General features: G+C 42.4%; 1 protein-coding gene across 9 annotated transcripts in view; it reads right to left on the bottom strand.

Annotated features, from left to right (window-relative positions):
* The window catches only part of pleca (plectin a), a 143,578-nt gene that overhangs the window by 101,640 nt on the left and 14,364 nt on the right, over positions 1–27,574 (bottom strand). For 2 of the 9 annotated variants that reach the window (XM_061741269.1, XM_061741272.1), the window contains exon 1: positions 23,565–23,755. The exons of 5 other annotated variants lie outside the window; for them this stretch is intronic. In XM_061741269.1, the coding sequence (XP_061597253.1) occupies positions 23,565–23,649 (85 nt within the window). In that variant the 5' untranslated portion in view covers positions 23,650–23,755. Of the gene's footprint in view, positions 1–3,498; positions 3,648–23,564; positions 23,756–27,574 lie in introns of those variants that run through there. 2 more of the 9 variants (XM_061741273.1, XM_061741275.1) reach the window with 1 other exon arrangement.

Genomic DNA, 27,574 nt, shown 5'->3' with positions numbered 1-27,574 from the left:
GAACAAATGTAAATAAGAACTGGGAATTAAAAAGGAGAACTGTGGTTCTGGGGATGTTGTTCAGAGGTTCTGCGGGTCGGAGCCCGAAATGAGCTGAAACTATTTGGGTCAGAGCTGAAAACCTTGGCAGGATGAAGGTGAAGAAGAAAGGAGCGTTCTTCTTCCCTAGGCAACATCATCGGTCCGTTGCCATGGTCACCTCAACGTAAACAAGGGGGTCGTCAGCGAACCGCGGGTTTTAGAGAAGAACGCAGTGGTGGGATTAGGGTTGCCGGGGTGACGACATGCTTACAAACGAGCCGGCGGTCCGACACGTCCAGCGGCTCCTTTGGGCGCGATCAGTGGAGCGAGGCGGCTTTTGTCTCCGCAAACACGTCCAGCCAGTCTGAACGGGTCCTTCAGATCCGACTCCAGGACCAGCCGCCCGGTAAACAAGCCGGACCCCCCCCCATTTTCTTCCTGACCTTTGTTTTCCCTCTTAAAACTATGATTTTCTGAGTTTTCCAAAGACTGATGATCAGAAAAAGACCCCAAATGTAGATGAAAAGGGGCAATTTCCCCCCTCGATCTTGATGGATGAGCTTGTAACGCCGACACGAGGCACCAAGAGCGATCTGGACTCCAGCATCCCTCAACGTGGATTTAGGATAATCCAGATGGACCAACGACCCCTGACGGACCCACAGAAGTGGACCAGGACCACTCGTAGTGTGACCTACGGGACTGTGAAGGAGCACCTCTGCACCCCAGAATCAAGATTCTTTATTATTATTGTTCATATTTCATAACAACGAAATTTTCTGAGTTTTCCAAAGACTAATGATCAGAAAAAGACCCCAAATGTAGATGAAGAGGAGCGGGGTTTCCCCCTTGATCATCATCCCCGACAGCTGAGATTTAGGGTTTCATAACGCCAACACGAGGCACCAGGAGCGTTCTGGACTCCGGCATCCCGCAATGTGGGTATAGGATGATCCAGATGGATCAAAGACCCCTGACAGTAGGGCTGGGCGATATATCGAGATTTTAATATACATCGATATATTTTCAAACACGATATGGTACGAGACAATATCGTTTATATCGATTTAAAAAAAAAAAATTATTTATTTATTTATTTTTTTTACATTTTTTTTTAATGATTTTGATATAGCTTATTTTGTGACAAATTGACTTGAATGTTTTATTTGAGATTTGCACAAATGTTTTGTTATTTGCACAACTGTCAACCTCAGTGGAAAAGTCTGCCTGTTACTGTCTACATTGTATTAATTGCACAGTGTATTTTAATTTAATTGTTATGCAGGAAAGGGATATTTGTTTTATTTTATTCAAGAAGCATTTTTATTCTATATATGCAGGCAGTTTATTTTTATTTCATTTGTTTTATACATTTTGATATTGTGCAGACCTCTGTTAATAAAAGGTACCTGTGTGACATTTGGCACGAGGCTTTGTATTAAAACTGACTGTTTTTTTAAGGGTTTGCCTCAGAAAAAAATGAAGCTAACAGAGATGCTATGCTATAATGCTTTGGGGGAAACCCCAATTAAGGCACAGAAAATATCGAGATATATATCGAGTATCGCCATTTAGCTAGAAAATATCGAGATATGACTTTTGGTCCATATCGCCCAGCCCTACCTGACAGACACACAGAATTGGACCAGGACCCCCGCAGCGTTTGTAGTGTGACCTATGGGACTGTGAAGGAGCACCTCTGCACCCCAGATTCAAGATTCTTTATTATCATTGTTCATATTTCATAACAACGAAAGCAACATTTTTACCTGTAATTGACTACGGAGATGCTGTATATGAATGCATCTGTTCATCGTCTTCACATGTTGGATAGTGTGTATCATGCCGCACTGAGATTTATAACAAACTGTGGTTCTCTCACCCATCACTCTCTTCTCTACACTAAAGTCAATTGGTCATCGTTAGCTGCTCGTCGCCTCATGTCATTGGTATATGTTCATTTATAAAGCCATTCTGGGTAAAATTCTATCTTATTTATCTTCTCTTTTAACATGGAAACAAGGAAGTTACAATCTCCGCTCAATGGACATTGTGCATTTGGTTGTTCCAAAAATAAGAACGGAATTTGGGAAGAAAGCTTTTGGGTTTTCAGCACCAGATGATTGGAATAAACTTCAATCCAAACTGCATTTACGAAACCTCATACCTGTGACTAAATTTAAAGCTGGAGTTCAGACTGTCTGTATGCAAGTGTTTTAATTAATTATGTCTTTATGTAATTAATGTATTTGTTTGTTTGTTTTTTATCTTTTAATTCTGTAACGATGTTGCTGCTATCTTGGCCAGGTCTCCCTTTTAAAGAGACCCCCGATCACAATGGGACTATCCTGGTTAAACAAAGGCTAAATTAAAAAAAAAATTAAAAAAAAATACGGCACTGTGAAGGAGCACCTCTGCACCCCAGATTCAAGATTCAAGGTTGTTTATTATCATTGTTCATATTTCGTAACAACGAAATTCCAGGTGCTTCATCGCAGGTTCTGCTCCTATGGTATATATGATGATGTGCTGGATGTTAGTTTCCATCCACGCCGTCTACGGAGAGAGTTCACCGGTGTTAAAGTGACATCATCGCCTCGGCAGCCGTCAGGCCTCAACAACAACAACAAAACTTCCTTTCAGGGGATTTAAAAAGTATTAATCATTTCCTCAGTGGGCTACAGGCAGGACTTGCTGCAGCACATCAGTTATACTGCTCCCTGCAGGTCCACATGAGCCTTTACCACTGAAAGACGCTTATTTCTAACGTGTCAAACCCAAAACTTCTGCATCAATACATTTTCACATCCAAGGTCGTCTCTCCTTCCCCTAATTGTTCTGGGTTTTTTCACCACCAGCTTGAGTGTTTTCCAGCTCTTGCAGCACAGAACAGCTTATTAAACCGCGCTGGGACGCAGCCAGACCACAGTCAGCTGCTGGGACACTTCTGACGTGTGTCGCCATGGCAACCGGAGTCGAAGCTGAAAGCGGGCGGTCCTAACTCTCTGACATGATGCTCGACTTCTTTAAAAGTGACGAAACTAAACAAAAACACGACAATCCGTCTCCCGGATTGGATAAAACATCACTTTAATCCAAATCACACCTGCAGGACCGGAGTGGGAGGAGCCAGCCGTGGATGCACACTGTAGCACCGGGCCGGATGGCCGCCGTTACCGTAGCAATGCAGCAGCCGCTCTGCACCAGCCGCTGCATCACTCAGCCTGCCGCATCATGCAGCATCCCACATGCAGCTCATGAAACACTCCGCTTCAGCACAAACCGCCGAACAAAAGCTTTTTATTCCTTTCATCCGCACAAAACAAGACGTGCATGCCACAAGATTTAAATTCCTGAGACATTCCTAACTTCATCCTGCACCCACACGATGAGGACGCCTCAGCACAGAGGGATTGTGGGAAAACGAGGCGGTCCTGAGGGCATGATGATGCCGTGAGTCAGGGGAAAGTGAGGTACCTTTGAGGGAGCTGATCTCGTGCTGGATGGAGCGGCCGGGATCCATGCTGGCGGTTAGCGGCCGGGACGGAGCTCTGCAAGGTCGGCGGAGCGGCTCGCCGGAGGACGGGGGTCGGTGTCTGCAGACGGCCGGCTGGTTTCCGTGACTCCCTCCCTCCCTCTGCCTCGAGAGCTGGCAGCTTTGTGCTGTAGCTCGCTCACTTTCTCACTCCCTCCATCCCTCCCTCCGGCTGGAACCACGCAGGAAAGCGGTGCACCTCCCCGTCCTGCACCTCCTCCCCTCCCTGACGTCCCGCCGCATCCCTGGGGAGCCTCGCAGGGAGGGGGGCCCTGTCACTCTGGAGCCAAGCCGCCGGCTCTCAGCATGACGGGGTCTGATTCAAGAGATGACTACAGAAATAAGAGACGAGGAAGATGCACAAGCTGTTTCAACATTTAATGGCTAAATTTGACTATCCGGAATTAACATTGCATCCAAAATGTAATTTTGACTAGTCAAAACTACAATTAGAGATATTTGTAATTCAGTTTCACCAAGTCAAAACTGAATTACAGATATCAGCAATGACGTCACTGAAAACGACATTCAACCCATCACACATCCTAAGTGACAATTGTAGATATCTGTAATTCGTTTTGACCAGGCAGAATGAAGGTTAAAGATATCTCAAACGTCATTTTGACTACTCATAATTCCAGTTCAAGATATCTACAACTTAGTTCTGACTAGTCAAAACTTAATTCAAGATATTTTAAAAGGACGATGTAGATATATTGAACTGGAATTATGACTAGTCAGAATTAAATTTTAGATATCTGAAACTGGAATTACAGCTAGTCGTAATTCAGTTGCAGATATCCGTAATTCACATTGCGGATATTTGCAACTGAATTGTAGATATCTGTAATTAGAAACCCCATACACATGAATGGCAAAAGTGACGTCATTTGTCCTTGTTAGAACGACGTTGTGGATATCTGAAATGACAATTGTGGACAGGAAGAATGTAATCGTAGATATCTGAAATGCTCTTTTTGGCTAGGAAGAATTGAATTGCAGATATCTGCAATCCAGTCTAGCTGTTAAATATTAAAACGGCTTCCCGTACAAGCCTCTCCGACACGTCTCATCAACACATCTTTGAAACATGTTATGTGAGGACTAATGTTAAATACAGATACAGATGTGTTTCATTTTTGCGAGTCAAATTATGGAATGGACTTTGTGAAAAACTGAGATATCTGTTGAGTTTTTTTTTTTAAATATTCAAAGACAAAATAATTAAGGATTACAATGCAAAATGATTTGAGGCACAACCATCACTTCAAAAAACCTCAGAGAGGTTTTGACTGGTTTCAACACAATAAAGAAAGATAAAAGGAGGAAAACAGCAGGATTAAATTGAGATGGTTGAAATAAAAAAGCTCCATCATGGACGTCCACTGATGCTCTCATGCCAACGGGGAAGAATTAAAACTCTTAAAATCCCCAAATCAAGTCATAAACAGTCAGAGAGGCAACTTTTCTACCGGTATGATGCTGTAAAGATGAAAAATTACAACTCGAAGAGGAAACAACGTCTCAGATAAAAGCACAGAGGAACATATGTAAATAAAAACTGGGAATTAAAAAAGAGAACTGTGGTTCTGGTGATGTTGTTCAAAATGATTTGAGTATAATTTAATTATGCAGAACGATTTAGAGTACATTTTATTTTCTTTCTTTTATTTTGTATTACTGATAAACTGGGTTTACTCTTGGAAAGTACAGATTAGGGAAAAATAAGCTTTGGCTTCAGCCTACTCCTTTTTTGGTTACACAGAGCTTGTGTTTTATTGTTTATTCTGTGAAAATAATTAGTGTAAATATGTATGAAAACTATTTGAAATAAACTATTCATTCATTCATTCATTCATTCAACACAGCCGCTGCAAAACACCTGAAAATGGGATGAACCTCTGAACTGAGGTCAAAGAGTCTTTAATCCCTCTGTCTGCATCAGTGACTCAGCAAAATCCCAACCCCGCCTGTGTTTCAGTGGAACTGCTGCAGAGGGACCCCTCGGACCTCCAGGGAGTTTAAAGCTCCACAATGAAGTGGAAACACCTAGTTATAATCTAAAATCAGAACTTAGTCCCCCAGAACAAGCCTGAGACCCGTGAATCCATCTCCACCTGGACGAGGATAATAAGAACCGCTCCTCGTTGGACCCTGAGATCCAGACGTGAGACTCGTGGGCCTAGTCCAGAACATGGACTTGGACAAACAACTCATTACCGTCTGTGACATGTGACTTCCTGCAACTGTTTTGTGGGTCAAGTGAAACATAAATGTCCAGAAAAAGAAGGAGAAGCGATTTAAAGATGGAACAGAAATGTGTTACTTCCTGATGGAGATGAGTCAGCCTTTCTTTAAGAGGCCTGGAGATCTGTCAAGATTCTGCTACACATCATCTGAAACTGGGTGAACGCAGAGGCATCATGTAATAAGATATTTATGTACAGTATAAAGAAATAAATAAAACTCAGATACATTCAGGTCGTCTTGCGGTTGCTGTAATCAAATCATAAAATATTCACAAGTGAATGCACTTTTCTGCTCCAGTCATCAGATGGGCGGGGTCATGTTCTAACAAAAGAACAAAGGTTTTTTAGGAAGAGGAAGACCGACTGAGGATTCAGGTGGAAATTTCCATCCAGATGGACTTGTTACTGGAAGTGCAACAAAACCCTCGAGAGGAAGAAATCAATAAACTTCAACATGCAGAAAACTGACACCGTCACCTGCTTGAATTCTCTTCTGCTGTGTTTAGCAGACGTGTCGTTATCGGGATACGTCACCTTGTTATGAGAAAACTGCATCACCGTTCACTCTGGTGCCCCTTTTCCACCAAACCAGTTCCAGGGCTGGTTCTGGTTCTGGGTCAGTGCTGAGTTTGGAACCGGGCTTTCTGTTTCCACTGACAAAGAACTGGCTCCGGGCCAGAAGAACCAGTTCCAAAGTAGCACCAACTCTTTGCTGGTCTAGAGGAAAGAACCGCTTACGTAAGCGGAGGGGGCAGAGTTATTAAGACCAACGGCAATAACAAGACTCGGAGACGGAGACATTTTCAAATAAGAATCAATCTTTTAGAGATGTGGTCCACAGAGGAGCTACGTGGACCAAGTCCTATTAAATGGTAAATGGCTTACACTTATATAGCGCTTTCCAGCTGTACTCCTACAGCCCCAAAGCGCTTTACACTGCAAACATTCACCCGCACACACACACATTCACACACCGGTTGTCGGCGGAGCTGCCATACACAACGGCGCTGCCGCTGGCCTGACAACCGGGAGCAACCGGGGGATTCAGTCTCTTGCCCAAGGACACTTTGGTGGACACAGGCGGAACTAGGGTTCGAACCACTGACCTTCAGGTTCATGGGCGAACGCTCATGCACGCTTAAAAGCAGATACCTTGTTGTTGCTGCAACTTTCACGCAAATGTAGCGACATAACTGACGTTAGCAGAGACGTAATGACGTGGCTCCTCTTAGCACCCTTTAGCTGTGGAAAAACAAACCGGTTCTCAGCTGGTTCCCAAGTTGAATTAGTTGTGATCCAGAACCAGAACTGTAACCGGTTTGGTGGGAAAGGGGTATGGGAGTAAAACGTACCGAACCAACGGGACCAGTAAGGAAAGTTGTTGTTCCCCGGGTGACCACCAGTGGCTGCCGCCAAAAGTGTCTCCATGGTTACAGTCTGCTTCTCTCTGTAGCTTGATTGCCAATTAGACTTAATGGCCACATTATGCCACATAATGGTTACATGATGTTTTTTAATTTGTAATTAATTAATTCAGAATGAAACTATTTTTCTTTGAGTTTACATGGAAATAGTAATTCCGAATTGAGGTTTACATGGAAAATACGTTTGATCGGCTTTATCCAATTCCGCTTAAGGTCTGGGGGTTGGGAAGGTTCTGATTGGATAGGGGGGCGGACCGGAAGTTACGTTTACCGGAAGAAAAACAAACTTAGCCGCTACAACTTTGAAAAGCTTTGAAAACAAGCCCAGTGCGGAATATAAGCGTCATGGAGACAGACGGGCGAGGGAACGAGCAGCGCAGAAAGACCGGAATTAATTTAAAGTGGAATGAGTGTATACATGATCGCAGAATTATTCTATTCAGATTTAAAATTGTAATAAACCAGCCACTTTGGAATTAATTCGGAATGGCCATTTTCATTCGGAATTAGGTGTTTACATGGTAATTTTTAAATGATTTTAAATTGGATTTAATTTTAATTCTGAATTAAAGAGGAATTAAACTTCCCATGTAAACGCACTCAATGAATTCCGGCTTGGAGTAGGTAGGTTTAGGTAATTGGCGCTCTGCAGGTGGACGAAGACTTTGTGTCACAGGCAAGAAATGATTCAGGGACCCTCTAAGGGCCACTTTCCCATCAATATGCGACCAATGGATGCTCCTCGGGCCCAAGTTTTAACCGGAGGAATCTGACGGAGAAAAACCTTTTCAAGTGTTGGAAGCAGGAAAGTATGTAATCACGGAGAACGTGAGGTTCCTGTAATCTCCCACCTGACTCTGAACCAGTATGAGTGACGTCTCTAGTTCTGCGCAGCTGCTTCGTGTTAAAACCCTCAGAGCTGGAGGACCTGACACACCCTCCCCACCCATCCCTGGGATGTGTTTCTGGAGGGAGGACAGACCCTACAGGGAGGGGAGTTCGCCCTACATGGTTCTGGTTCAGGATTCATGAGTGATATCAAACCTTGGAGGTGGTTGTTGCTGCCCGACGGTGTAAACACACAAACAGGAAAACCAGGCTGGACGGCGGCCACCAGCCGCCGAAAATAATCTCTTCCAGTTTCTCTCACGTACGAGAGTTGCCTTCAGCAATGAGGGACGGCACCCGTCTATTTTCATTTTACAAAAAAAGTCCATAAGAATAATTAGTAGAAAAAAATATAGTCATCCTTCAAAACTGTTGAGATTTCTTGAATTAGTGGACATCAGAATTTTGCAAATTATGTGGAAAGCTCATAAGAAATTTTTGCCAAACAATATACAGAAAAAAATTAAAAAAGAGAAAATAACTATAACTTAAAAGGGAACAGTGATCTTTAAAAAAAAAAAAAAAAATTCAGGGACAAAATTAATGGAACGTCGTGTTTCTGTAAAAGGTATCAGTTTATGGAACAATCTGGATACAGAAGCCAAAGAATGCAAATCAAACATTACATTTAAAAGAATAATAAAAGCCAGTTTGATGAAGAAATATCATAATTGTTAAGTAAGGTGGGTTTTTCACTCTTTTTAGCACCATTGTCATATTTTTTTTCTTTGAATCAAAAAAGAATACGACTATCTGTGTTTGACGACAGCTATTTTGTGTTATTTTATAACGTTGATGTAGTTATTTATTTATTTTTTTATTTTTTAAATTGCGTTTATTGGAAAGTGTTTTTTTAATTGCGTAATTTGTAATTTTTTTAATTTTTTTATTATTACATTAATTGAAATTTGATTTCTTAGGAAAAAGGGACAGATAAAATAAACTTAGTCTTCTAAGTGTGCAGTCTTCTAGAGATTTGTTGTAATTATATTGAACAGTTTTTCTTTTAATGAATGAAATAAAGAAATACAAAGTTATTTTGCCTTTACCGTAATAAATGAATAAAATAAATGATAAAAATAGGTTTTAATTATTCTCAAGAAAAAAAAACAACAAAAAACAATGAATGCAAATCAAGTCCGTGACCATTTAAATAGAAAAATTCAGTTTGAAAAGTCCTGATCAGCTGTGATTTGTCATAGTACAGAACTCGTACACCAGAGTTGGTCATGGTGTTCCACAAGGATCTGTACTCGTACACCAGAGTTGGTCATGGTGTTCCACAAGGATCGGTACTCTTACACCAGAGTCGGTCATGGCGTTCCACAAGGATCGGTACTCTTACACCAGAGTTGGTCATGGCGTTCCACAAGGATCTGTACTTGTACACCAGAGTTGGTCATGGTGTTCCACAAGGATCTGTACTTGTACACCAGAGTTGGTCGTGGTGTTCCACAAAGATTTGTACTCGTACACCAGAGTCGGTCATGGTGTTCCACAAGGATCTGTACTTGTACACCAGAGTTGGTCGTGGTGTTCCACAAGGATCTGTACTTGTACACCAGAGTTGGTCGTGGTGTTCCACAAGGATCTGTACTTGTACACCAGAGTTGGTCGTGGTGTTCCACAAAGATTGGTACTCGTACACCAGAGTCGGTCATGGTGTTCCACAAGGATTTGTACTTGGAGCGTTAATTAAAAACTTTATGCATGTTTTACATTGGCAAAAAATGATTTAGCAGCAAGACATACATGTCCAGTTCTATGCAGACGATAGTCCGCTACACCTGTCCATGTCCAGTTGAATCAATCAACTGGCTTGGATTACAAGCATGTCTTAACGACATACAGGCCAAGATGCCTTCTGATTAGCCGAGGAAAAGACCGTCTACCCATGCTGGTATTCTGGATGGCATTATTTTGGCAGCTAGTGCCCCTAATCTTAGAGCTATTTTAAGCTGTTTTTGGGACTTTCCTGTCCAGCATTCCCACAGAAGGGCTGGGAGTGGGAGAGGGGGAGGGAAAGCAAAGTCTGGCACTCTCTGCTTAGGCTGCTCCTTGCACATTCATATGGATTGGATTGATTGACTGACAGATGGATGGTCGATCAGCCCTTTCTGGATGGTGTTACAGACGCTGCTACCAGGACTTTCATCCACAGCTGAAAGCCTTAGATTTTACTTCAACTTTGGGTTTATTTATTACAGATCTGATGATTTGATAGATGAGTTTCAACTTTTTTCAGCTCTCAAGTAAAATATGAAAATTTCCTAAATGTAACCACCAGTACAATTAGATTTAAAACAGCGGTAAAGAAAATAAGTGGTGTGAATAAATTGACGACAGATGTTACTGATTCCCCACTAGATACCATTTTTACAACCAGCTGACAGTTAAAGGGAAGAGTGTGCGGTGGATTCGTTGATTTGCCAGTCAGCTCACCACCGACATTCCTGGCATTAGCCCGGCTTACTGCTGCATGCCACAACTGAGGTGTCAGCACTATCGCTCCCCACCCAGACCCAGACCAGGACCTGGAACGCAGGTCCAGCTGGTGGGAGGAGACCTGTAATCGAGTAGAGCTGCAGGTGGGAGACGGGAGAGGCATCCAGCATCGTCACAGGATAGTAGAAAGTTCACTCTCTCCTCGTTGAAATAAAAATAAGGGACATATATATCGATCACAGACGTGAGTGTCGTCCGTCTGTCACTCTAAGACAGATTCCCAGTAGCGTGTCTATATTGGTGCAATTTTGTCTCTTCATTTACACGCACACACAAATATATAACCGCTTATCAAAACCCACCTTTTCTCCTTGGCTTTTAACACTAAGCAAGACAGTTGACTTTATTTTATCCTTTTATTCTTTATTTTATTCTTTTATCTTTTATTTTATTGATTGATTGTATGACTGTTACCTTTATTTTATGTCTTTTAACCTACTTTATTTATTTTATTTACCTTTTTTGTCTTGAGCTGTTTTGTCTTGTTATTTATTCTGTACAACACTGTACAGCTGTGGTTGTTTTTAACGTGCTTAACAAATAAAATTGGATTGTATTGGATATACATGCACATATACTGTATATAACAAAGCATTAAAGGGATTGTGACATGAAAAACACATTTTTCTTGATTTTTTGTGTTTTGTTGGGTGTCTTGACATCAATTACACCCAAAAAACAACAAACTTTTAACATTCAGTGTATTGTGTGCTTTCTGGGATTATCCGCATAACTGTGCAAAAACGGCGCATGTGGTTTGCTGGCGGATCGTTACGTAACGACCCGCTAAATCACCGCCCCCTCCACCCAGCTCCCTGCCTCCTCTCCTCTCCAGCGCACCATAAAGGCTGATTTATGGTTCCGCGTTACACCGACGCAGAGCCTACAGCGTAGGGTTACGCGGCGACGCGCACCGTACGCTGAACCCTACGGCGTAGGCTCTGCGTCGATTTAACGCGGAACCATAAATGAGGCTTAACAGCTAGCTTAACAATAGCTGTTTAGAGCCTCTTTTGTTCTAATCACCGGAGGAAAACTGCTAAGAAGACCCGCGGCCACTGACTGGACTTAAGATAAGGGGACAGTGCTGCTTGCCTGCCTTTATTTTTATGATTGTTTGCTGTGGTTCGCCCTCCTGCTTTTCCGTGCATGCTTCGCCTGTCGCTCCCGGCTTAACTCTCCGACGCCGCTGTGAGCGTATGGCTGGAGGAGGAGGAGGTTTGGAGGAGGAGCGGAGCAATGATTGACAGGAAAGGGGGGAAAGGAAGAATTTTTCACGGCGCAAAAAAACACTGTAATAAAAAGCCAGGAATGGAGTACTAGAGTGAAGTTTTTCTTGTCACACTCTTTTAGACACATTTGAGGGATGTTGGCCAAGACTTTTAATAGTGTTAAAAGCATGTTAAAAATGATGTCACAATACCTTTAACCAAACATTGAGTCATACAATCATTGTGAAATCAAAAGCGAATTCAGTGGAAAGCCAGACTTTGAACAAGAGAAAACGTTTTTGTTTTGTTTTAAATACCGACATACAAGAGTCCCCAGCTCTGTCAGATTCTCCCAAAGAGAGGAATAATAAAAGCGCAAGTTTAATTTAATGCCAAGTTACAGCGACAGCTGTTGCTAGAAGTTGCAGATTAATTAGTTTCCTTTGAGCAAAGTCTGCTAAGCTACATGCTGCTACTTAGTCTAGTCCAGCTGCAGCAAGTCCAGCTGCACACGTTAAAACTCCCATTTGTTCAATTCTGGCAATGAAAAGATAAAATATAAGCACACTTTCCATGTCAGATGAACCATGAGCTACAGTACAGCCCTAGAGTTAATATTTATCCCACTGGGAGTGATAATTAAATGTTCAAAACTCTGTAAAATTTTACATGATGACAACTCTGCAGTCGGTCAATAACCGAGCGGACCCAGCGGGTCGCACCTGAACCCCTGTGGGAAAGCAAACACCCAAAAATGTTCTGAACAGAATCCTTGGCTTCATTACTGCCACTTTGTCATCAATAATAATGATTAGAAGAGACTAACGACGCCCAGGAGAGTCATGCGGTGTGAACTGATGAAACGAGGCAGCTGTTATTGGCCCGCCGGGCCGAGAAGACGCTAATCCTCCGCTCTAACGTGGATCCCATCTTGATTACAGCAGCTCCGCCCCGAATCTCTGTAGCAGGTTTTCCCAGGTCCAGCTCACCGCTCTGCAGTCGGGATCGGCGTCAATCTGCAGATTCTGCAGCAGAAACCAAAGACGCAGAAACCAGCGGCGAGTCACGTGTCACCTGAAGCGATGTGAACTCGTACTGATTTTTTTTTTTTCCTCGATTTTTTCCCATTTTCATCACCCAGTGCTCCTACCTAAGTAACAGTCCTGGGCATTGCCATCCTCTACCAACCCCGGGAAGGCCCTGCACTGAGCTCAGGTCTCCTCCTTACTGATGCAGATTTAACACAGGAACCATAAAGATCTAAGAATCACAGCTAACAGACTCATTTAACCTTAAATTCCAGCCATTAGAGCTTTTTAAAGGTTGACGTTGGCACCATCATCTTTTATCTTTGTCATATCATCTCTTATGATAATCTTGAGGATCCTGAGACTGCAGTCAGTCAACCAGGGGTCAAATGGGTCAAATTTTTCCTTGGTAGCAACTAAAATTGCTTTCGTCAACAAAAATTATGACTAAATATCGTCGTCGACGATCCTTTATCACCTGAGGAAAATGAGACGAGACGGAACGAAAATAATGGTCATGTGACGATGACGATAATTAAATATATAATGCAATATTGAAAACTCTGCTAAAATGTGTCTTCATTTTCGTTGACCAAAACGAGGCGATATGTTCTAACAGAGATCCTTAATCTCCATGTTTTCAGTAGTTTCCTCTGGTTTAGTCTTTAAACCAGTTTAGTCTTTAGATCTTTGGATCCACTTTCCTACATAGATGTGGAAAAGAAAACCCAATGTGTCGTTGGAAAAGAAAAAGACGGGGAGAAATGCGAAAAAATAAATATGTTGTAAACGCAAATTAGCGTCTTCTGTATCTGGAATGAATGTATTCTTGAGTCTATAAGGTAACAATAATATAATAATAAGATAACCTTGTTTGAATTGAAAGTAAAATGATAGCTGGACCCAAAGACTAGACTAAAACTAGAATTGAAACAGGCTGACAGAAACACGACATCCATCCATCCATCCATCCATCCATCCATCCATCCGAGATAAGGACTAAAATGTCATCAGTTTTCGTTGACTAAAATAAGACAAAAATTACTTTTAGTCGACTGAAACTTGACACGACTAAAAGGAGAATGAACGTGACTAAAACTAATAAAAACTAAAATTATAGCTGGACCCAAAAACTAGACTAAAACTAGAATTGGAACAGGCTGACGGAAACAACACTAGTAGCAACGTCTGAGATGAGGATAAACCAGGAAGATCCAGTCAGAACGGACGTAAAGCCGGATCCACCGCAGCCTCTTGACTCCTGGCCAGCTACAGTTGGCCGAGTCGCCCCATTGGCACGGCGATGCTGGCGAGGTGAAACATGACCTTCATCGGTGGAGGTCAGCAGATTGAGAGAACTTGGCAGCTTATCTGTCCATCAAACTGAATAAACTGTATAAACACGTTTATTTTTAGGTCTTTATCTAAAGTCCTGACGATGGAGTCCTCAAACGATCTCCGACTCTGATTCTGGTCGTGGATCAAAGTAGAACCTCCCTCCTACAGCCGTTTCTCAACCTCTTTGCTCTTTTCCTTCTCCGGATGCCGACGTTGATCCGATCGAGCCGACGGATGATTGACAGCTAGCAACAGGCCGGGCGAGGCTCGGCGGGGGTTTTAATTAACATCCAGAGACTCTTTTACAAAGAACTGTGACTTGGTTAAGACGTAAGACACTTTTACAGATTTAAACACTTCGCTTCATGAATTAAAATGTGTGTGCAACACAATGCCATGAATAAAAGACATCAGCAGCCGAGTATTGTAACTGCAATCTGGTAATGGTTCTAAGGCCATTTACAATCTGTTGGGACTTCATCTTTCCTCAATGAGGGACACTTTGAGAGACAGTAAAGATGGGATTATTGACAGCTGTCAATCATCCCAGAGGTTGACGCTTCAGTAATGTCAGACCCTGCAGCGCTCAAGGAAACTGTTAAATCTTTTTATTCTACCTACTTGACCTTCTTGATCTCTTATTAAGGTTTTTGTTATCTCTTCGATTTAATTCATTTTATCCGTGGATTTTTTTTTGTCTGTCTTTCTTATTTCACTATTATTTAGTTGTTCAATTTCTTCTAGTTTCTTGTGTTAAACTTTTGCACTTTGGTTAATATTCTATCTGGTTTGTACGGAAGAGTATTAGGGCCATGCAGGAGAAAAACTATTTGAGACGGGAAGATTTTTTTTTTATTGTGCACTTCGAGAAAAAAGTCGAAAGGTTGACTTTTTTCTCAACATTTGGATTTTTTTCTTGAAATTGTACTTCAACATTAATCTCGACATTTCGACTTTTTTCTCGAAATTGTACTTCAACATTAATCTCGACATTTCGACTTTTTTCTCGAAATTGTACTTCAACATTAATCTCGACATTTCGACTTTTTTCTCAACATTTCGACTTTTTTCTCGACATTTCAACTTTTTTCTCGAAGTGCATAATGAAAAAAAATCTTTCTCTAAAATATCTTTATTTTTCTCCTACCTGGCCCTAATACTCTTCCGTAGGTTTGTGATGGTATGAAAGGATTGAATGAATGTGATAACCCGGGGGGGTGGGATTTATATGGGTGGGATCATGTTGTTATAACAGAACTATTGTTGGATGTAATTGTTGTTCTCAGCGCTTGTGATTCTGTTTGGTTCTGTACAAAAACCAATAAAGAAAGTTTGGACAAGAAAACTTTAAAACGTTCATGACAACACAGCCAGATAAAGACTGTCACACAACAAACCCACAGAAGCACTTTTAAGCTTCTTACCAACTGTTTTGATCTTCACGGATGATTTATCTTCGATATTGTGACCATCTCTTTCTTTCCTGAAATTGTCCGATCACTTCTTTTCAACGATTGTGAACAAAGCAGATATTAGTCTTTAAACTGTAAGTAATGGCTCTGTACAGTATCATTACTCTGGTACTTTAAAACCAACATGTTATAATTTTTTTCTTTTTACTTTATATTTTATATCTCACTATTTGTTCTTTCGTTTGCACCAAATCACCACAACAAATTCCTTGTGTGTGTTAAAAAACTACTTGGCAATAAACTTCTTTCTGATTCTGATTAACGTGCTCAGATAAGGAGATAAAGAAAGTAACTCGATTACAAAAAATGACGCAGGAATTTCCTCAGCCTCAAAGCCTCATTTAAATACAAAATACATTTAAACGTTTCGCACGGGTTCTTTTTAACGTGACACAAAGTGCTAACACTTATAAAGCGGAAAAAGACGCCGTCGCACTTTTCCTAACGTGTGAACAGTTTAGCTGATAACAGTGATGCAACAATGAGAAAATGCAGCAAAGCGAAATTAATACGAGGAAGAGAAATAAGATGTCGAAGGTGTGGGATTATTTAAAATAAAAAATGAATAAAAATATATAAAAATAATAAAAAAGGCCCCGGTCCCCAGCCAAGCATCTATGTTGAAACATGTTGGTTCTGAATGTGAATGCTGCACAATTTAAAAGTGTGTTTAAGAATATTTTTTATTTTTGATACTTAGAAAAAGTTTCAGGAAATGTTAAGTTTAAAATAATTGTATTTATTTTTATTGGAAAATGTAACAAACAGTTTACTAGTTTGAATAATATGTAAAAAAATAAATAAATAAATATTATTCTCATAAAAGAAACAAATTGGTTGTTTTTAATCAAGTAATCTGTCTGTCTGTTTTCTATTGTATATTTATAATTGGGCTTTAATAAAGCAAAAGTAAGTTTTATCCCATTAATCGATGGAATATTTTTCAGAAAAAATCCCAAAATATAATAAAAGACACTTCACACCTCGGACACTCACTGTTTGAACTGCTGCCATCTGGGAAACGACACAGACTCATGAAAACAAGGACAAACAGACTCAAACGCAGCTTTTACCCAACAGCACTGACTGGAGAGCACTTTTAATTTTGTTGTACTTGTTGACAATAATGACAATAAAGATCTATTCTATTCTATTTCATAGAATAATCGATCACCAAAATATCCGATAGCTGCAGCCCTACTCCTATTTAAGGTCAAAGGTCTCCAGACCCTGATGTTGGTATAATTTGTGAAATAAAAGCAATATGTAATATAATCCGAAAACTACTTCCCTCTAAAAAACCAGCATGCAGAACTGGTAGGGAGGAGCAGCGTCTCCATGTCACTGCATTCACCGACTATTTTTGAGTTTGGGGTCAAGTTGCATGAAACTGATCTGAGCCAACTGGAAGTGAAGTGGGGGGGTTCCTCTGCAAGCCTCCCAGATGCCTGCGGGACTCTTTCACATCCATGAAACCAGGTCCCTGCACATCTGTAAATCTCAGGTGCATTATGGGTATTTCACACATATTTAAATCGGAGGAACACATTCATTTCTGTGAGAACGTTGAACTGAACGCAACATATTTGCAAATAAAGAACTTGAACTTGTTCATTCTGCAGATCACGAACTGGAATTTGAACTGTTCAGATTATGTGAGTTTCAGCTTCACTGTTTAGGTCCAATTATTACGGAATACATTTCACCAGCGGGCACATTTAAAATACTGTACTCAACGAAACAATGACTTCACACTACATTACCCACAATGCAGTGCACACACTAGGCAAGGCAAGTTTATTTGTATAGCACAATTCAACACAATGTAATTGAAAGTGCTTTACATCAACATTAAAAGCGGCAAGACACGATTATACAATAAATAACAAATAAAATGATAAGAAAAGAGGTAAAATAATAAAAAGGACAAGTTGTTAAAAAGTAAGGGCAGTAGAGTACAACAGGTACACATCTTATTCTTAAAATGGCAAGAATTATGTTTCTATACGGTCAAAACGTACAAAGGCCGGGTCAAATACAGTATTACAAAAGTAATCTGTGCCGATTCGTGTGGTGAATTAAACCAATTTGACACTAGCCTAAAACAGGGCACCGGCTAGCATGGCAACGGTGGCCCGAGCCCGGTGCAGTCTTTACATGACCAGTGAAGAGAGAGACGCTTATCATTATCTGCTGGAATTTTACACATCGTCTCCCAAAGAGTCCGACGGTAAAAATCTAACCTTTCTGTGCAAATGATGTCCAACTGCGCTGAGAAAACAAGTCCCAGCGTCTGCCTCGTCAACTTCACATTTAAAACATCATGCGGACGGCATGCAAAGCATCCGTCCAGTGTGAGAAAATATCTGCCAGTCCTTGACGATCAAACAAAGTGATCAGGAAAGATCAAGAAAACCCCAAAAGCCCCAAACGACCCCAGTGCCATTTGGGGAATGGAATTGATGAGATTTTTATGATTCCAATTCCATTTTCAATTCTGCTTAACGATTCGGTTCTTAATCGATTCTCTTATCGATTCTCATTTGGAAAAAAATCACAACAATGAGGCAAATGGCGTTAATATGATAGGCAGCGTTCGTTAGTTAATAAGTTACCAGCAATATTAGTAGCTAAGGACTAGCTAACGTTGCTGCTGCTGGGTTTAGAATGAGTGACGTTTGTCCGGAGTGGATCGCAAATGCGACATTCATTGATTGTTATTGCTGCTGTGTACACAAATGTTTTTGCATGTTGGTAGTATTTCCCCACATTGACGAATATTCCCTTAGCAAGTATTTCAAGTTGCCCTGTTGCCTCTTTTTTACTGAAATGTAACCGGACTATTGAGCATTTGTATCGCTTGGGTGCCACGTTTACTATTGACTGCTGGCTTACGCCAGCAGTGTGTAATGATATCGTTCATTCCCACTGGAATCGTAAAAGGAATCGTTTGCAAAAACACTGGAAACCGGTTCCGAACAAGAACCGGTTCTCGATTTCCATCCTTAGTCCCACTGCTGCACCTTCAGGGGGTTGATTTCCCAGCAACAGGTAGACAAACTGGTAATGGACTAGATTGTTGGAGATTTACAGCCTCTGAGTAAAGTTGAAAAGCCACTAGGACAAAACATGATTGTATACAGTGAACAGTTTTAGGATGGGGGTGCGTTTCATTCGTACATCTCACCTAAAAATATTGAAATTAACTGAATTTGAACTGGTTCAAAATGAAAAGGAACTATGAACGTGAACTATGTGAACTGAACTTTGAACTAGTTCATGAGAAGTAGGAACTTGAACAACACTCCCGCTTCAGGCAGGATGACTGGAAGGCTCCTGGGATTTATTTGGGGGGGGGGGTATTTAAAGCTGCATATTTTACACTAATAGATCTGTTACTATTCTGACACGGAGCTGCGGCCGACCACAGCTCGCCGTTCAGGAAACTCGCCTTCACACTCTAACCTCACCAATGTTCTCTCTGTGGTTCCTCCGTGATCTGATTTAAAGTCTAATTAAGGTCTAATCATGTGGCATGAGGTGCATCACAATCAGAAACAACGATCCAACATTTCCAACAGATGTTTAGGCAAGGCAAGGCAAATTTATTTATATAGCACAATTCAACACAAGGTTATTCAAAGTGCTTTACATTGACATTAAAAGTAGACCCTCCAGAAAAATGCGGGCAAAAATCCTTGATTCTGCAGGCTAAAATCCTTGATTCTGCGGGCTAAAATCCTTGATTCTGCGGGCTAAAATCATTGATTCTGCGGGCTAAAATCATTGATTATGCGATTAAATGTGCAGGTTTTTTATGTGCTTTTATGCGGTGAAATTGCGGAATATGCTGGAAGTTGCGGAATATGCGGAAAGTTGCAAAATATGCGAAATATGCAGGAAGTTGCGGATTCGGCGCTGAGCTCTTCCCTCTTAAATTCAGCGGGCTGTCTCGTTTGATCTGAGGTCGTAGGAGAAAAAACAAGGAGAGCGCAGGTGGAGAGGAGAGGAGAGGGGCGGTCGCAGCCCGGAGGCCGGCCGTCTCTCTCCCTGCCAAAATTCCGCGATCACGGAATCGCGGATTCCTGGAGGGTCTATAAAAGCGGCAAGACATAATTAGACAGTAAATAACAAATAAGATTGAAAAAATTCAGAATAAGATGATAAGAAAAGAAGTAAAATAATAAAAAGCAAAAGCTGTTAAAAATAAGGGCAGTAGAAAATTAACAAAGAGAACCGGAACAACAATGAGTCCCAGGATCTAATCCAGAGTCCTTACAAACACCAGGAAACTGGACCACATTACACCGGTCATAAAATCCCTCCACTGGCTTCCAGAGTTTAAAATCTTACTGCTGGTCTACAAAGACCTGAATGGTCTTGGACCAAAATACATGCTTGATCTGTTAGTTATTCTGCTCCCCACCGGTGGAACAAACTTCCTGTAGACCTGAGGTCTGCTCCAACTGTAGATCCTTTAAATCAGGCCGAAAAACATTGTTTCCTAAAGCGTACTCTTAAATTAAATACTTATGATTTTTGAAAAACGCAAAAGTTACATTAGTGATGGATAAGCCCTGAATGCAGGAATTGTGACGTAGAATTGTCAAATTGGTGTGATTCACCGTACTAATTGTTACAGATTACTTTTGTAATACTGTATTTGACCCGGTCTTTGTACGTTTTGACCGTATAGAAACGTAATTCTTGCCATTGTAAGAATGAGATGTGTCCCTACTGTACTTTACTGCCCTTACTTTTTAACAACTTGTGCTTTTTATTATTTTAGCTATTTTCTGATCATTTTATTTGTTAATTACTGTTTAATTGTGTCTTGCCGCTTTTAATGTTGATGTAAAGCACTTTGAATTACCTTGTGTTGAATTGTGCTGTACAAATAAACTAGCCTTGCCTTAACTTGCCTAATCGAGCCGATACGCAACGGAGGAGCTGTTTGGTGATGAGAGCTCACAAGCTCGGGACTTATGTCCTCTAATGAAGTCATCAAGCGTTTCAAGGGTAACCTTGAGTAAATGTATATTTGAATGGAAGCACAAAGCTGTAGGACCGATGTCTAACAAGGCAGACCCTGGAGAAAAGAGGGCTGATCCGGCTGATACAGCCATGACTCCACACAGGTGGAAATAGAGATTACTCCCAATGACCAACTCTTCGTCCCTCCAGACCTTCATTTATGGGGGTAAAATCCACGAGCATGAGTCCATGCCCACAACATGAAAGCGTAACAGGAAGTGTGAGGCTGGCAGGGGGTACTGTAGGTCAGGCGTGGGGCGTGGAGGACTGGACCGGTGCCAGGGCAGCCCGGCAGGGACACTGCCCACGATGGCATGCCGTGTAGGCAGCCGCCTGGGAACAGAGCGACTGCTACGACTGGAAGAGCTTTACTCAACTGATCCAACAACTTTGAGTCGAGTTTTCACTGGAAAATGATTCTCTCTTCTGATCTGAACGGAAAATTTCTCATCGGTGGTTGTAAAAGTCACTTAAACGAGGAACAAAATGAGCCAATAACGTCACAACACGTCACAACTAAATCACCACAAACGGTTTTGTTAACGTATCCGGCTCGCTGTTTTATTGCTTCACCTTTCCCACCAGGACCAGATCAACATCTGAATCGTTACGAGACTTAACTAAAACTATTAAACGGTCTGAGGCCAAACTATAGACGAGTTAACTGCATGCTACTGCATGCTTCAAGGTTTACTCGTCGTTTTTGTCCAGACATACGTTTCCAAGGTCATGCAAAGCTGCTGGACGAATCTCTGATGAGGCACAGTTCAGAAAGAAGGGCTTCATCTGAGTTTCTATCTCCAACCTCCTTCTTTGATCCTAAGTAAGTGCCTTAAAGCAGCACAATGTAACTTTCAGCTTTTGTTGAGTTTGGCGGCTCCTTTGGACAAAAGCGGTAGTGCTTTACCAGAAAGAACACTACGTTCCCATGAGCACCAGCGCGTACTGCCGGAAAACTCCTGTCCCCGTCGCGTTCATTTGTTTTGATAGTGAATGAAATAAGACAGGACGGACTTTCAAAACTACTTTTCTGTTTTCAGCGGTCGTTTGCAGGATGGATAGCGAAGAGGTAATGTATCTATTTTTGGCTAAACAATATAATATGACGATGTTGAAAATCACTAAGTTCAAATTGGTTTTATTAGTTAAGTGTTTCAGCGAGATAATGCGCCTCAAACTACAAAAGTTTTTTAGAGGGACTTTGTCATAAATTAGTAGTCCAACATACTTACTGACAAAATAAAAAAAATACTTTATAACCTGTGAATAACTGAATGCCCATTTCTTATATTTTGCAGATCAGCCCTGCACAATTTTACAGTTCTCAGGAAAAATACTAGAACCCAAGACGAATCCCCTGTATGTGAAAACATTCTAATTTTGATTCTTATTGAACATAGAACTTTACATTTACATTTGTATCATAACAATTCTGTCTCTCTTGTCGGACATCCCTCCTCGTCTTTCATTTCACGCAAGCGAGTGGACGCCGGGCCAATGTTTATTCTTGGCCGGCCTTTTTTTTTTTTTGTCCAGGCATTTAGCTTGTTACTCTCCCGCTTTCTTTTTTCGCCTCCTCCGATAAAACTTTTGTTTTCTTCGTTTTTTTTGCTGCTTCGGCCATGATACCAGCTTCTGCTGAGCTCTGCACTCCCCGTCCCGCCCAGCTTTCGTCTCGACTACGAATCGGGAAGGAGGGGGAAGTGACGTATGCCGTAAAGCAGTCAAAGCCGTAGAAATGTGTAGTTTTTTAGTGTGGAAGGGTTCCTACCATGCTCCTCAATGTTACATAGTGCCAGTGAAGGCGATACAGACCCCTCAGACCATGACAGAGGTTCATTAAACCTGTTGGAAGTTGATGTACCATCACAATGACTCTGGAAATATGATATTAAGGTGGAAAAGTTACATAGTGCTGCTTTAAGCAGCTGCTCAATAAACGTGGACAAAAGTCTCAACAAAGGTGGGGCAGGAGCGTTAGCTGTGCTGGCCAGCCAGAAATGGTGACATCTGAGACAAGAGACTGCGAAGGAGCACCTCTGCACCCCAGATGTTGAACTGTCAGAGCAACACAGGTGGTGCAGGAGTGCTCGTTGTGCTGGTCAACCAAAGATGGTGTAATCTGGGACAAGAGACTGAAGGAGCCCCTCTGCACCCCGGATGTTGAACTGTCAGAGCAAAAAAGGTGGGGCAGGAGCGCTATCTGTGCTGGCCAGCCAGAAATGGTGACATCTGAGACAAGAGACCGTGAAGGAGCACCTCTGCACCCCAGATGTTGAACTGTCAGAACAATGAAGGTTGGGCAGGAGTGCTCCCAGTGCAGGTCAGCCAGAGATGGTGACATCTGGGACAAGAGACCGTGAAGGAGCACCTCTGCACCCCACCTGTATGATGTCATAACTATAGCTGTTGCCAGGCAACAAAACACAGCACTCCAATGCAATGTATTTTAACTTAACTCAATAAATCAGCTATAAAAAGAACTGATGTAAGTTTATCGTTGAGCAAAGAAGCTCACAGAGATTTAACTCATCAGTGTTTGAATGTTGGGGGGGTAGAAACGGACGGAACGTCTCTTTCCTGGAAACCCAAATGACCACAAACAACGAAGTTCAACCAAAACAGAAAGTCTGCGGCACCGCTGAGCAAAGGTGGAGCAGGAATCCTCTACTTCAGACAGCCCTTCTGAAACTAAGTACATCAGAGAAAAATCAATATGGAGCCAATTAGCAGCAGTAAGTTGCAGCATGTTGTTCCCGGCGGCGCAGGCGTCCCGCCAGCACCCACCTCCCCATTCAAACTCCCCATGTGGCCGCGACCCGTCCGTTTGGACGGTGCCGGGGAGGTGGGCGGCGTTACCTTTGCATTTCTCTCTGACGTTCTCATAGGCTTGGACGTAGTCCTGCTCCTCGGGCAGCCTCTGACCCGGGTCGGGCGTGGACATGGTCTCGGTACCGAGTCGGGTCCGGGGCCCCTTGGTCTCAGCTCCCCCGCCGGCGCTGGTCAGCCCCCTCTGAGCCTCCCCAGAGCTGATGAAAGCCCTCCAGGCTGCCCGACCACCTATCAGTGTGTCCCCACCTCCTGTCACTGGACTCTCTCCAAAGCTGTAGATCTCATTCCAGACCCCCGACCCCCCCCCACGTTTGAGAAATACCCTCACACATGTCCGACCCTCCTCTTAAAGGCACAGATGCAGCTCTGCAGCGCCAGGCAGCCCCCCCACACCTCCGTGGAAAAGCTGTGTGGGGTTATTTGAGTTCCTGTTGCTAGAGAGACGGGGGGGGTCAAGGCAAGTCGAGCTGATCCTGCTCACAGCTAATACTCCCAAAGCGCTCATCTTCAACCTTACATCATATCCCCAAAGCTGCGGGACAGCGGGTTGGTTCTGGAGCACCACACCTCTCTGATGTGAGACCTCAGAAATCCCAGCAAAGCTGGATCCAGTTATCAGGATAGAAAACACTGAAGGAAGGATTTGGACCCGGTCCTTGGACTTCGGTCTCGTGGTTGAAAAGGTGACAATATTAAGTGACGACTGAAGACGGAAGCTGAAGTCTCTGAGAGGAAGATTGCAAAGCATAACCCTATTACCCCTTTTCCACCAAACCGGTTCCAGTGCTGGTTCTGGTTTACAACTTGTTCAACTGGGGAACCAGCTGAGAACCGGTTTGTTTTTCCACAGCTCGGGTGCTAAGGGGAGCCACGTCATTACAAATGACTTCAAACGTCAGTTACGTCGCTGCGTTTGCGTGAAAGTTGCAGCAACAACAAGGTATCTGCTCTAACAGGACTTGGTCCACGTAGCTCCTCCGTGGACACATCTCTAAAAGACAGGTTGTCTCCTCCTCAGACCCATGATGCTTTGCTGCATCCAGATTCATTCTTATTTGAAAATGTCTCCGTCTCCCAGTCTTGGTATTGCCGTTGGTCTTAATAACTCCGCCCCCTCCGCTTATGTAAGCGGTTCTTTCCTCTAGCCCAGCAAAGAGTTGGTGCTACCTTGGAACCGGTTCTTCTGGCCCGGAGCCAGTTCTTTGTCAGTGGAAACAGAAAGCCTGGTTCTAAACTCAGCACTGACCCAGAACCAGAACCAGCCCTGGAACTGGTTTGGTGGAAAAGGGGTAAAAGACCCCTACCCATAATGCCGGGGGCCACATCCAGCAATAGGTGCACTTCTTCCAACAACCACTAGGGCTCCAAAAACGTTAAAATGTCCATATTTATAGTCCAAACTAGATAAATGCATGTCCTTAGAAAGGTTAAACTAGCGACGGTTAGCCGCTGGAGCTCTGGTGGTCCCAGCTCTGGTGGTCTCCATCCCAGAGACCCCATAGCAGATTTCTGCAGCCGGACCCTGCAGGGTTTGAGCGTTTCTAACTCCTAACGACACCTAAGTAAGAGCAAACTGGAAAACGTCGGAACGCTGCTGAACCGACTAATTAACCCAGCTAGCCATGCTAATCCTTATACTCGTCTTTTCACGAAATTAACGTGTTCGGCGGGTTGGAGCCGTGCCACTTTTACTGGGAAAGTGTCATGTTTTACTGCAGGTTCCGAGCTTTAATAACTACACAACACACCCATCCATCCCATTACCCAGAGTTCCTGGTAAATCTGCATGTTTGAGCAACGTGTGAGCAACACAGTCGCAGCGCCTGAACACGTGTGAGCGTCTCATCTCTCCCTCATGCAGCGGGGAGTTTCGTCTGCTCAGCTATCAGCAGGATTTGATCAGCGTGAAACTGCAAACTGACAAATTCTGAGTCGACAGATGCTCGGCGAAGCGATTTCAACACTCGGGTCGTGAATTATGATGCTGCGACTTTGAGGCGGTGAGTCACAACCTGACCTGAAACATGAACCGTGAGAAAACACCTGAAGCAAACATTCCTGCTCTGATTCCTGCCCAGGAGCTGCTGCAAATGTGAAGTTCCTCTACTGACCACAAGAGTATTTAAGTAGCAGGAACCGTTGTTCAGATGTTTGATCAGTTTTAACTGTAAACACGAACAAAATATCAGAGGCTGGAGGAAGATAGGTCTTAATTTATGTTACGTACTAGTATTTTTACTCTCCATCTTCTCTCTACAAACATACTGTATATGGACAAAAGAAGTTGATTGTGGCACCAACAAGGGTGAAGTGGCACCGTGTTCTAGACTTGTAGTTCTCAGGACCGGTCTTGGTCTCCAGACCTCTTTTTTGTGGTCCTGGTCTGGTCTCGGTCTCGGGTCCCTCAGACTCGGATAATTGAGAGTCCGTTACCAAGGTGACAGAATCTGATGATCAGCAGTTCTTCCTCTTGTTAATGTACAGTTTTGTAAACTATTCTGTATCTGATTTAATATTTCGGTGCATCTGCATGTGTCTGTATTTAATTACAGTGTTGTGTTTATAACGGCCATGTTTGAATAAATATATGAATAATATTTGCATATCGTTATGATTGATTAAGCATCAGGTCCATTTCAGTGATGCTGATATACGGTGAAATCTGATTATTTTAATGGTAAATAATGTAATTTGCAGATCCACGTCCCGATGAACTCGATCCTCACATCTGACCGTGGACACGTTTCACAAACCGTCTCACTGAGAAGTCGGCGTCCCGTCAGGGAACCAGACCTGAACGACTCATTTAGTATCGCAAATGTTTGCACGTGGATGCACAAATGGAACGGAGGAAGATGCCGCACTCTGCTGAAAAACTGGCGCGGTGACAATTGACCCTTTGTTACTAAAATTGTTGTCTCTCCGGTCCACTTCCATTGTAAAAACAGGCTCACTTTATTTCTAATTATTGGACCAAAATCAACAGCAACTAGATATAAATAAAAAAGGAACATTTCAGTACCGTGTAGTGAGTTTAAAAAAACTGAGGTTTTCGGCAAAACGAGATCTTTCGATGAGTTTAGCGTAGCTTTATTATAATTTAAGGTTGGTTTTGGGATTAAATGTATTCCTGTGGTTCTCTCTGGGTAGCGGGTGCCACTTTTACAACCGCTTAACTATTTTAAGATAAATAAATAAACTCTTTCGCTGTTGCAGCTATGGGTTGTACGGGTTATTTAGTAACACGTTACAGTAACACCGTTAGTTTTGCGGTAACTAACGCTCTTAACGCATTACTTTTTAAATTCAGTAACGCAGTTACTGTTACCAAACGGTGCGTTACTCTGTTATTTCTGGCTACTGTGAAGCTTTTTTTCCCCGACACACGGAGACCAGAGGAAACGTAGTGTGTGTGCGTTCAAAAACATGACGGTCATGGCGAGCCAAGAGAAGGAGAGTTTCGCAACGTGGAGATATTGTCATTACAGTAATCCCTTGTTTTTCGCAGGGGTTACGTTCCAAAAAGAACCCGTGATAAGTGAAATTATTTTTAAAATTAAAAAGGCTTCAAATTGCGGAGATCAGCCCCGCCTCACACGAATTTCCCTGCTCTTCTGAGCCGCTGCATCCTGACTCTGTAGCGTCTTTTTCTCCTAAAGCCGCAGTGCAGGTGTGTTTTTTCGAGAGAAGAAAATAGTTATGGGTCGTTTTGTCGCTCTTTTTTCTTCTGGACAAAAAGATTCTTATAAACCGACATGCCACCATTGGTTATATTTGAGACTGTAATGAACGATTCATCAAAGGGTCCCGTTCTTGAGCTGCTGCTGAAGCTCATTGGCCGTTCTCAGCTTGTTGCTAAGCGACTGTTTGGCCGATCAGAATGCAGAACACTATGCACAATGCAAATCCATAGTACCAGTACAGTACCTGCTGAAATGAAGGCTAGAGGGGCATTAATGGGAGCATTTGAAAAAATGTTTTTATTTAAAGTAACTAAATAGTTACTTTCATAGTAACACATTACTTTTTGGTCTAAG

This window comes from Cololabis saira, chromosome 15 (genome assembly GCF_033807715.1).
Source record: "Cololabis saira isolate AMF1-May2022 chromosome 15, fColSai1.1, whole genome shotgun sequence".
Taxonomy (NCBI): domain Eukaryota; kingdom Metazoa; phylum Chordata; class Actinopteri; order Beloniformes; family Belonidae; genus Cololabis; species Cololabis saira.
This window is presented reverse-complemented; position numbering and strand designations above follow the sequence as displayed.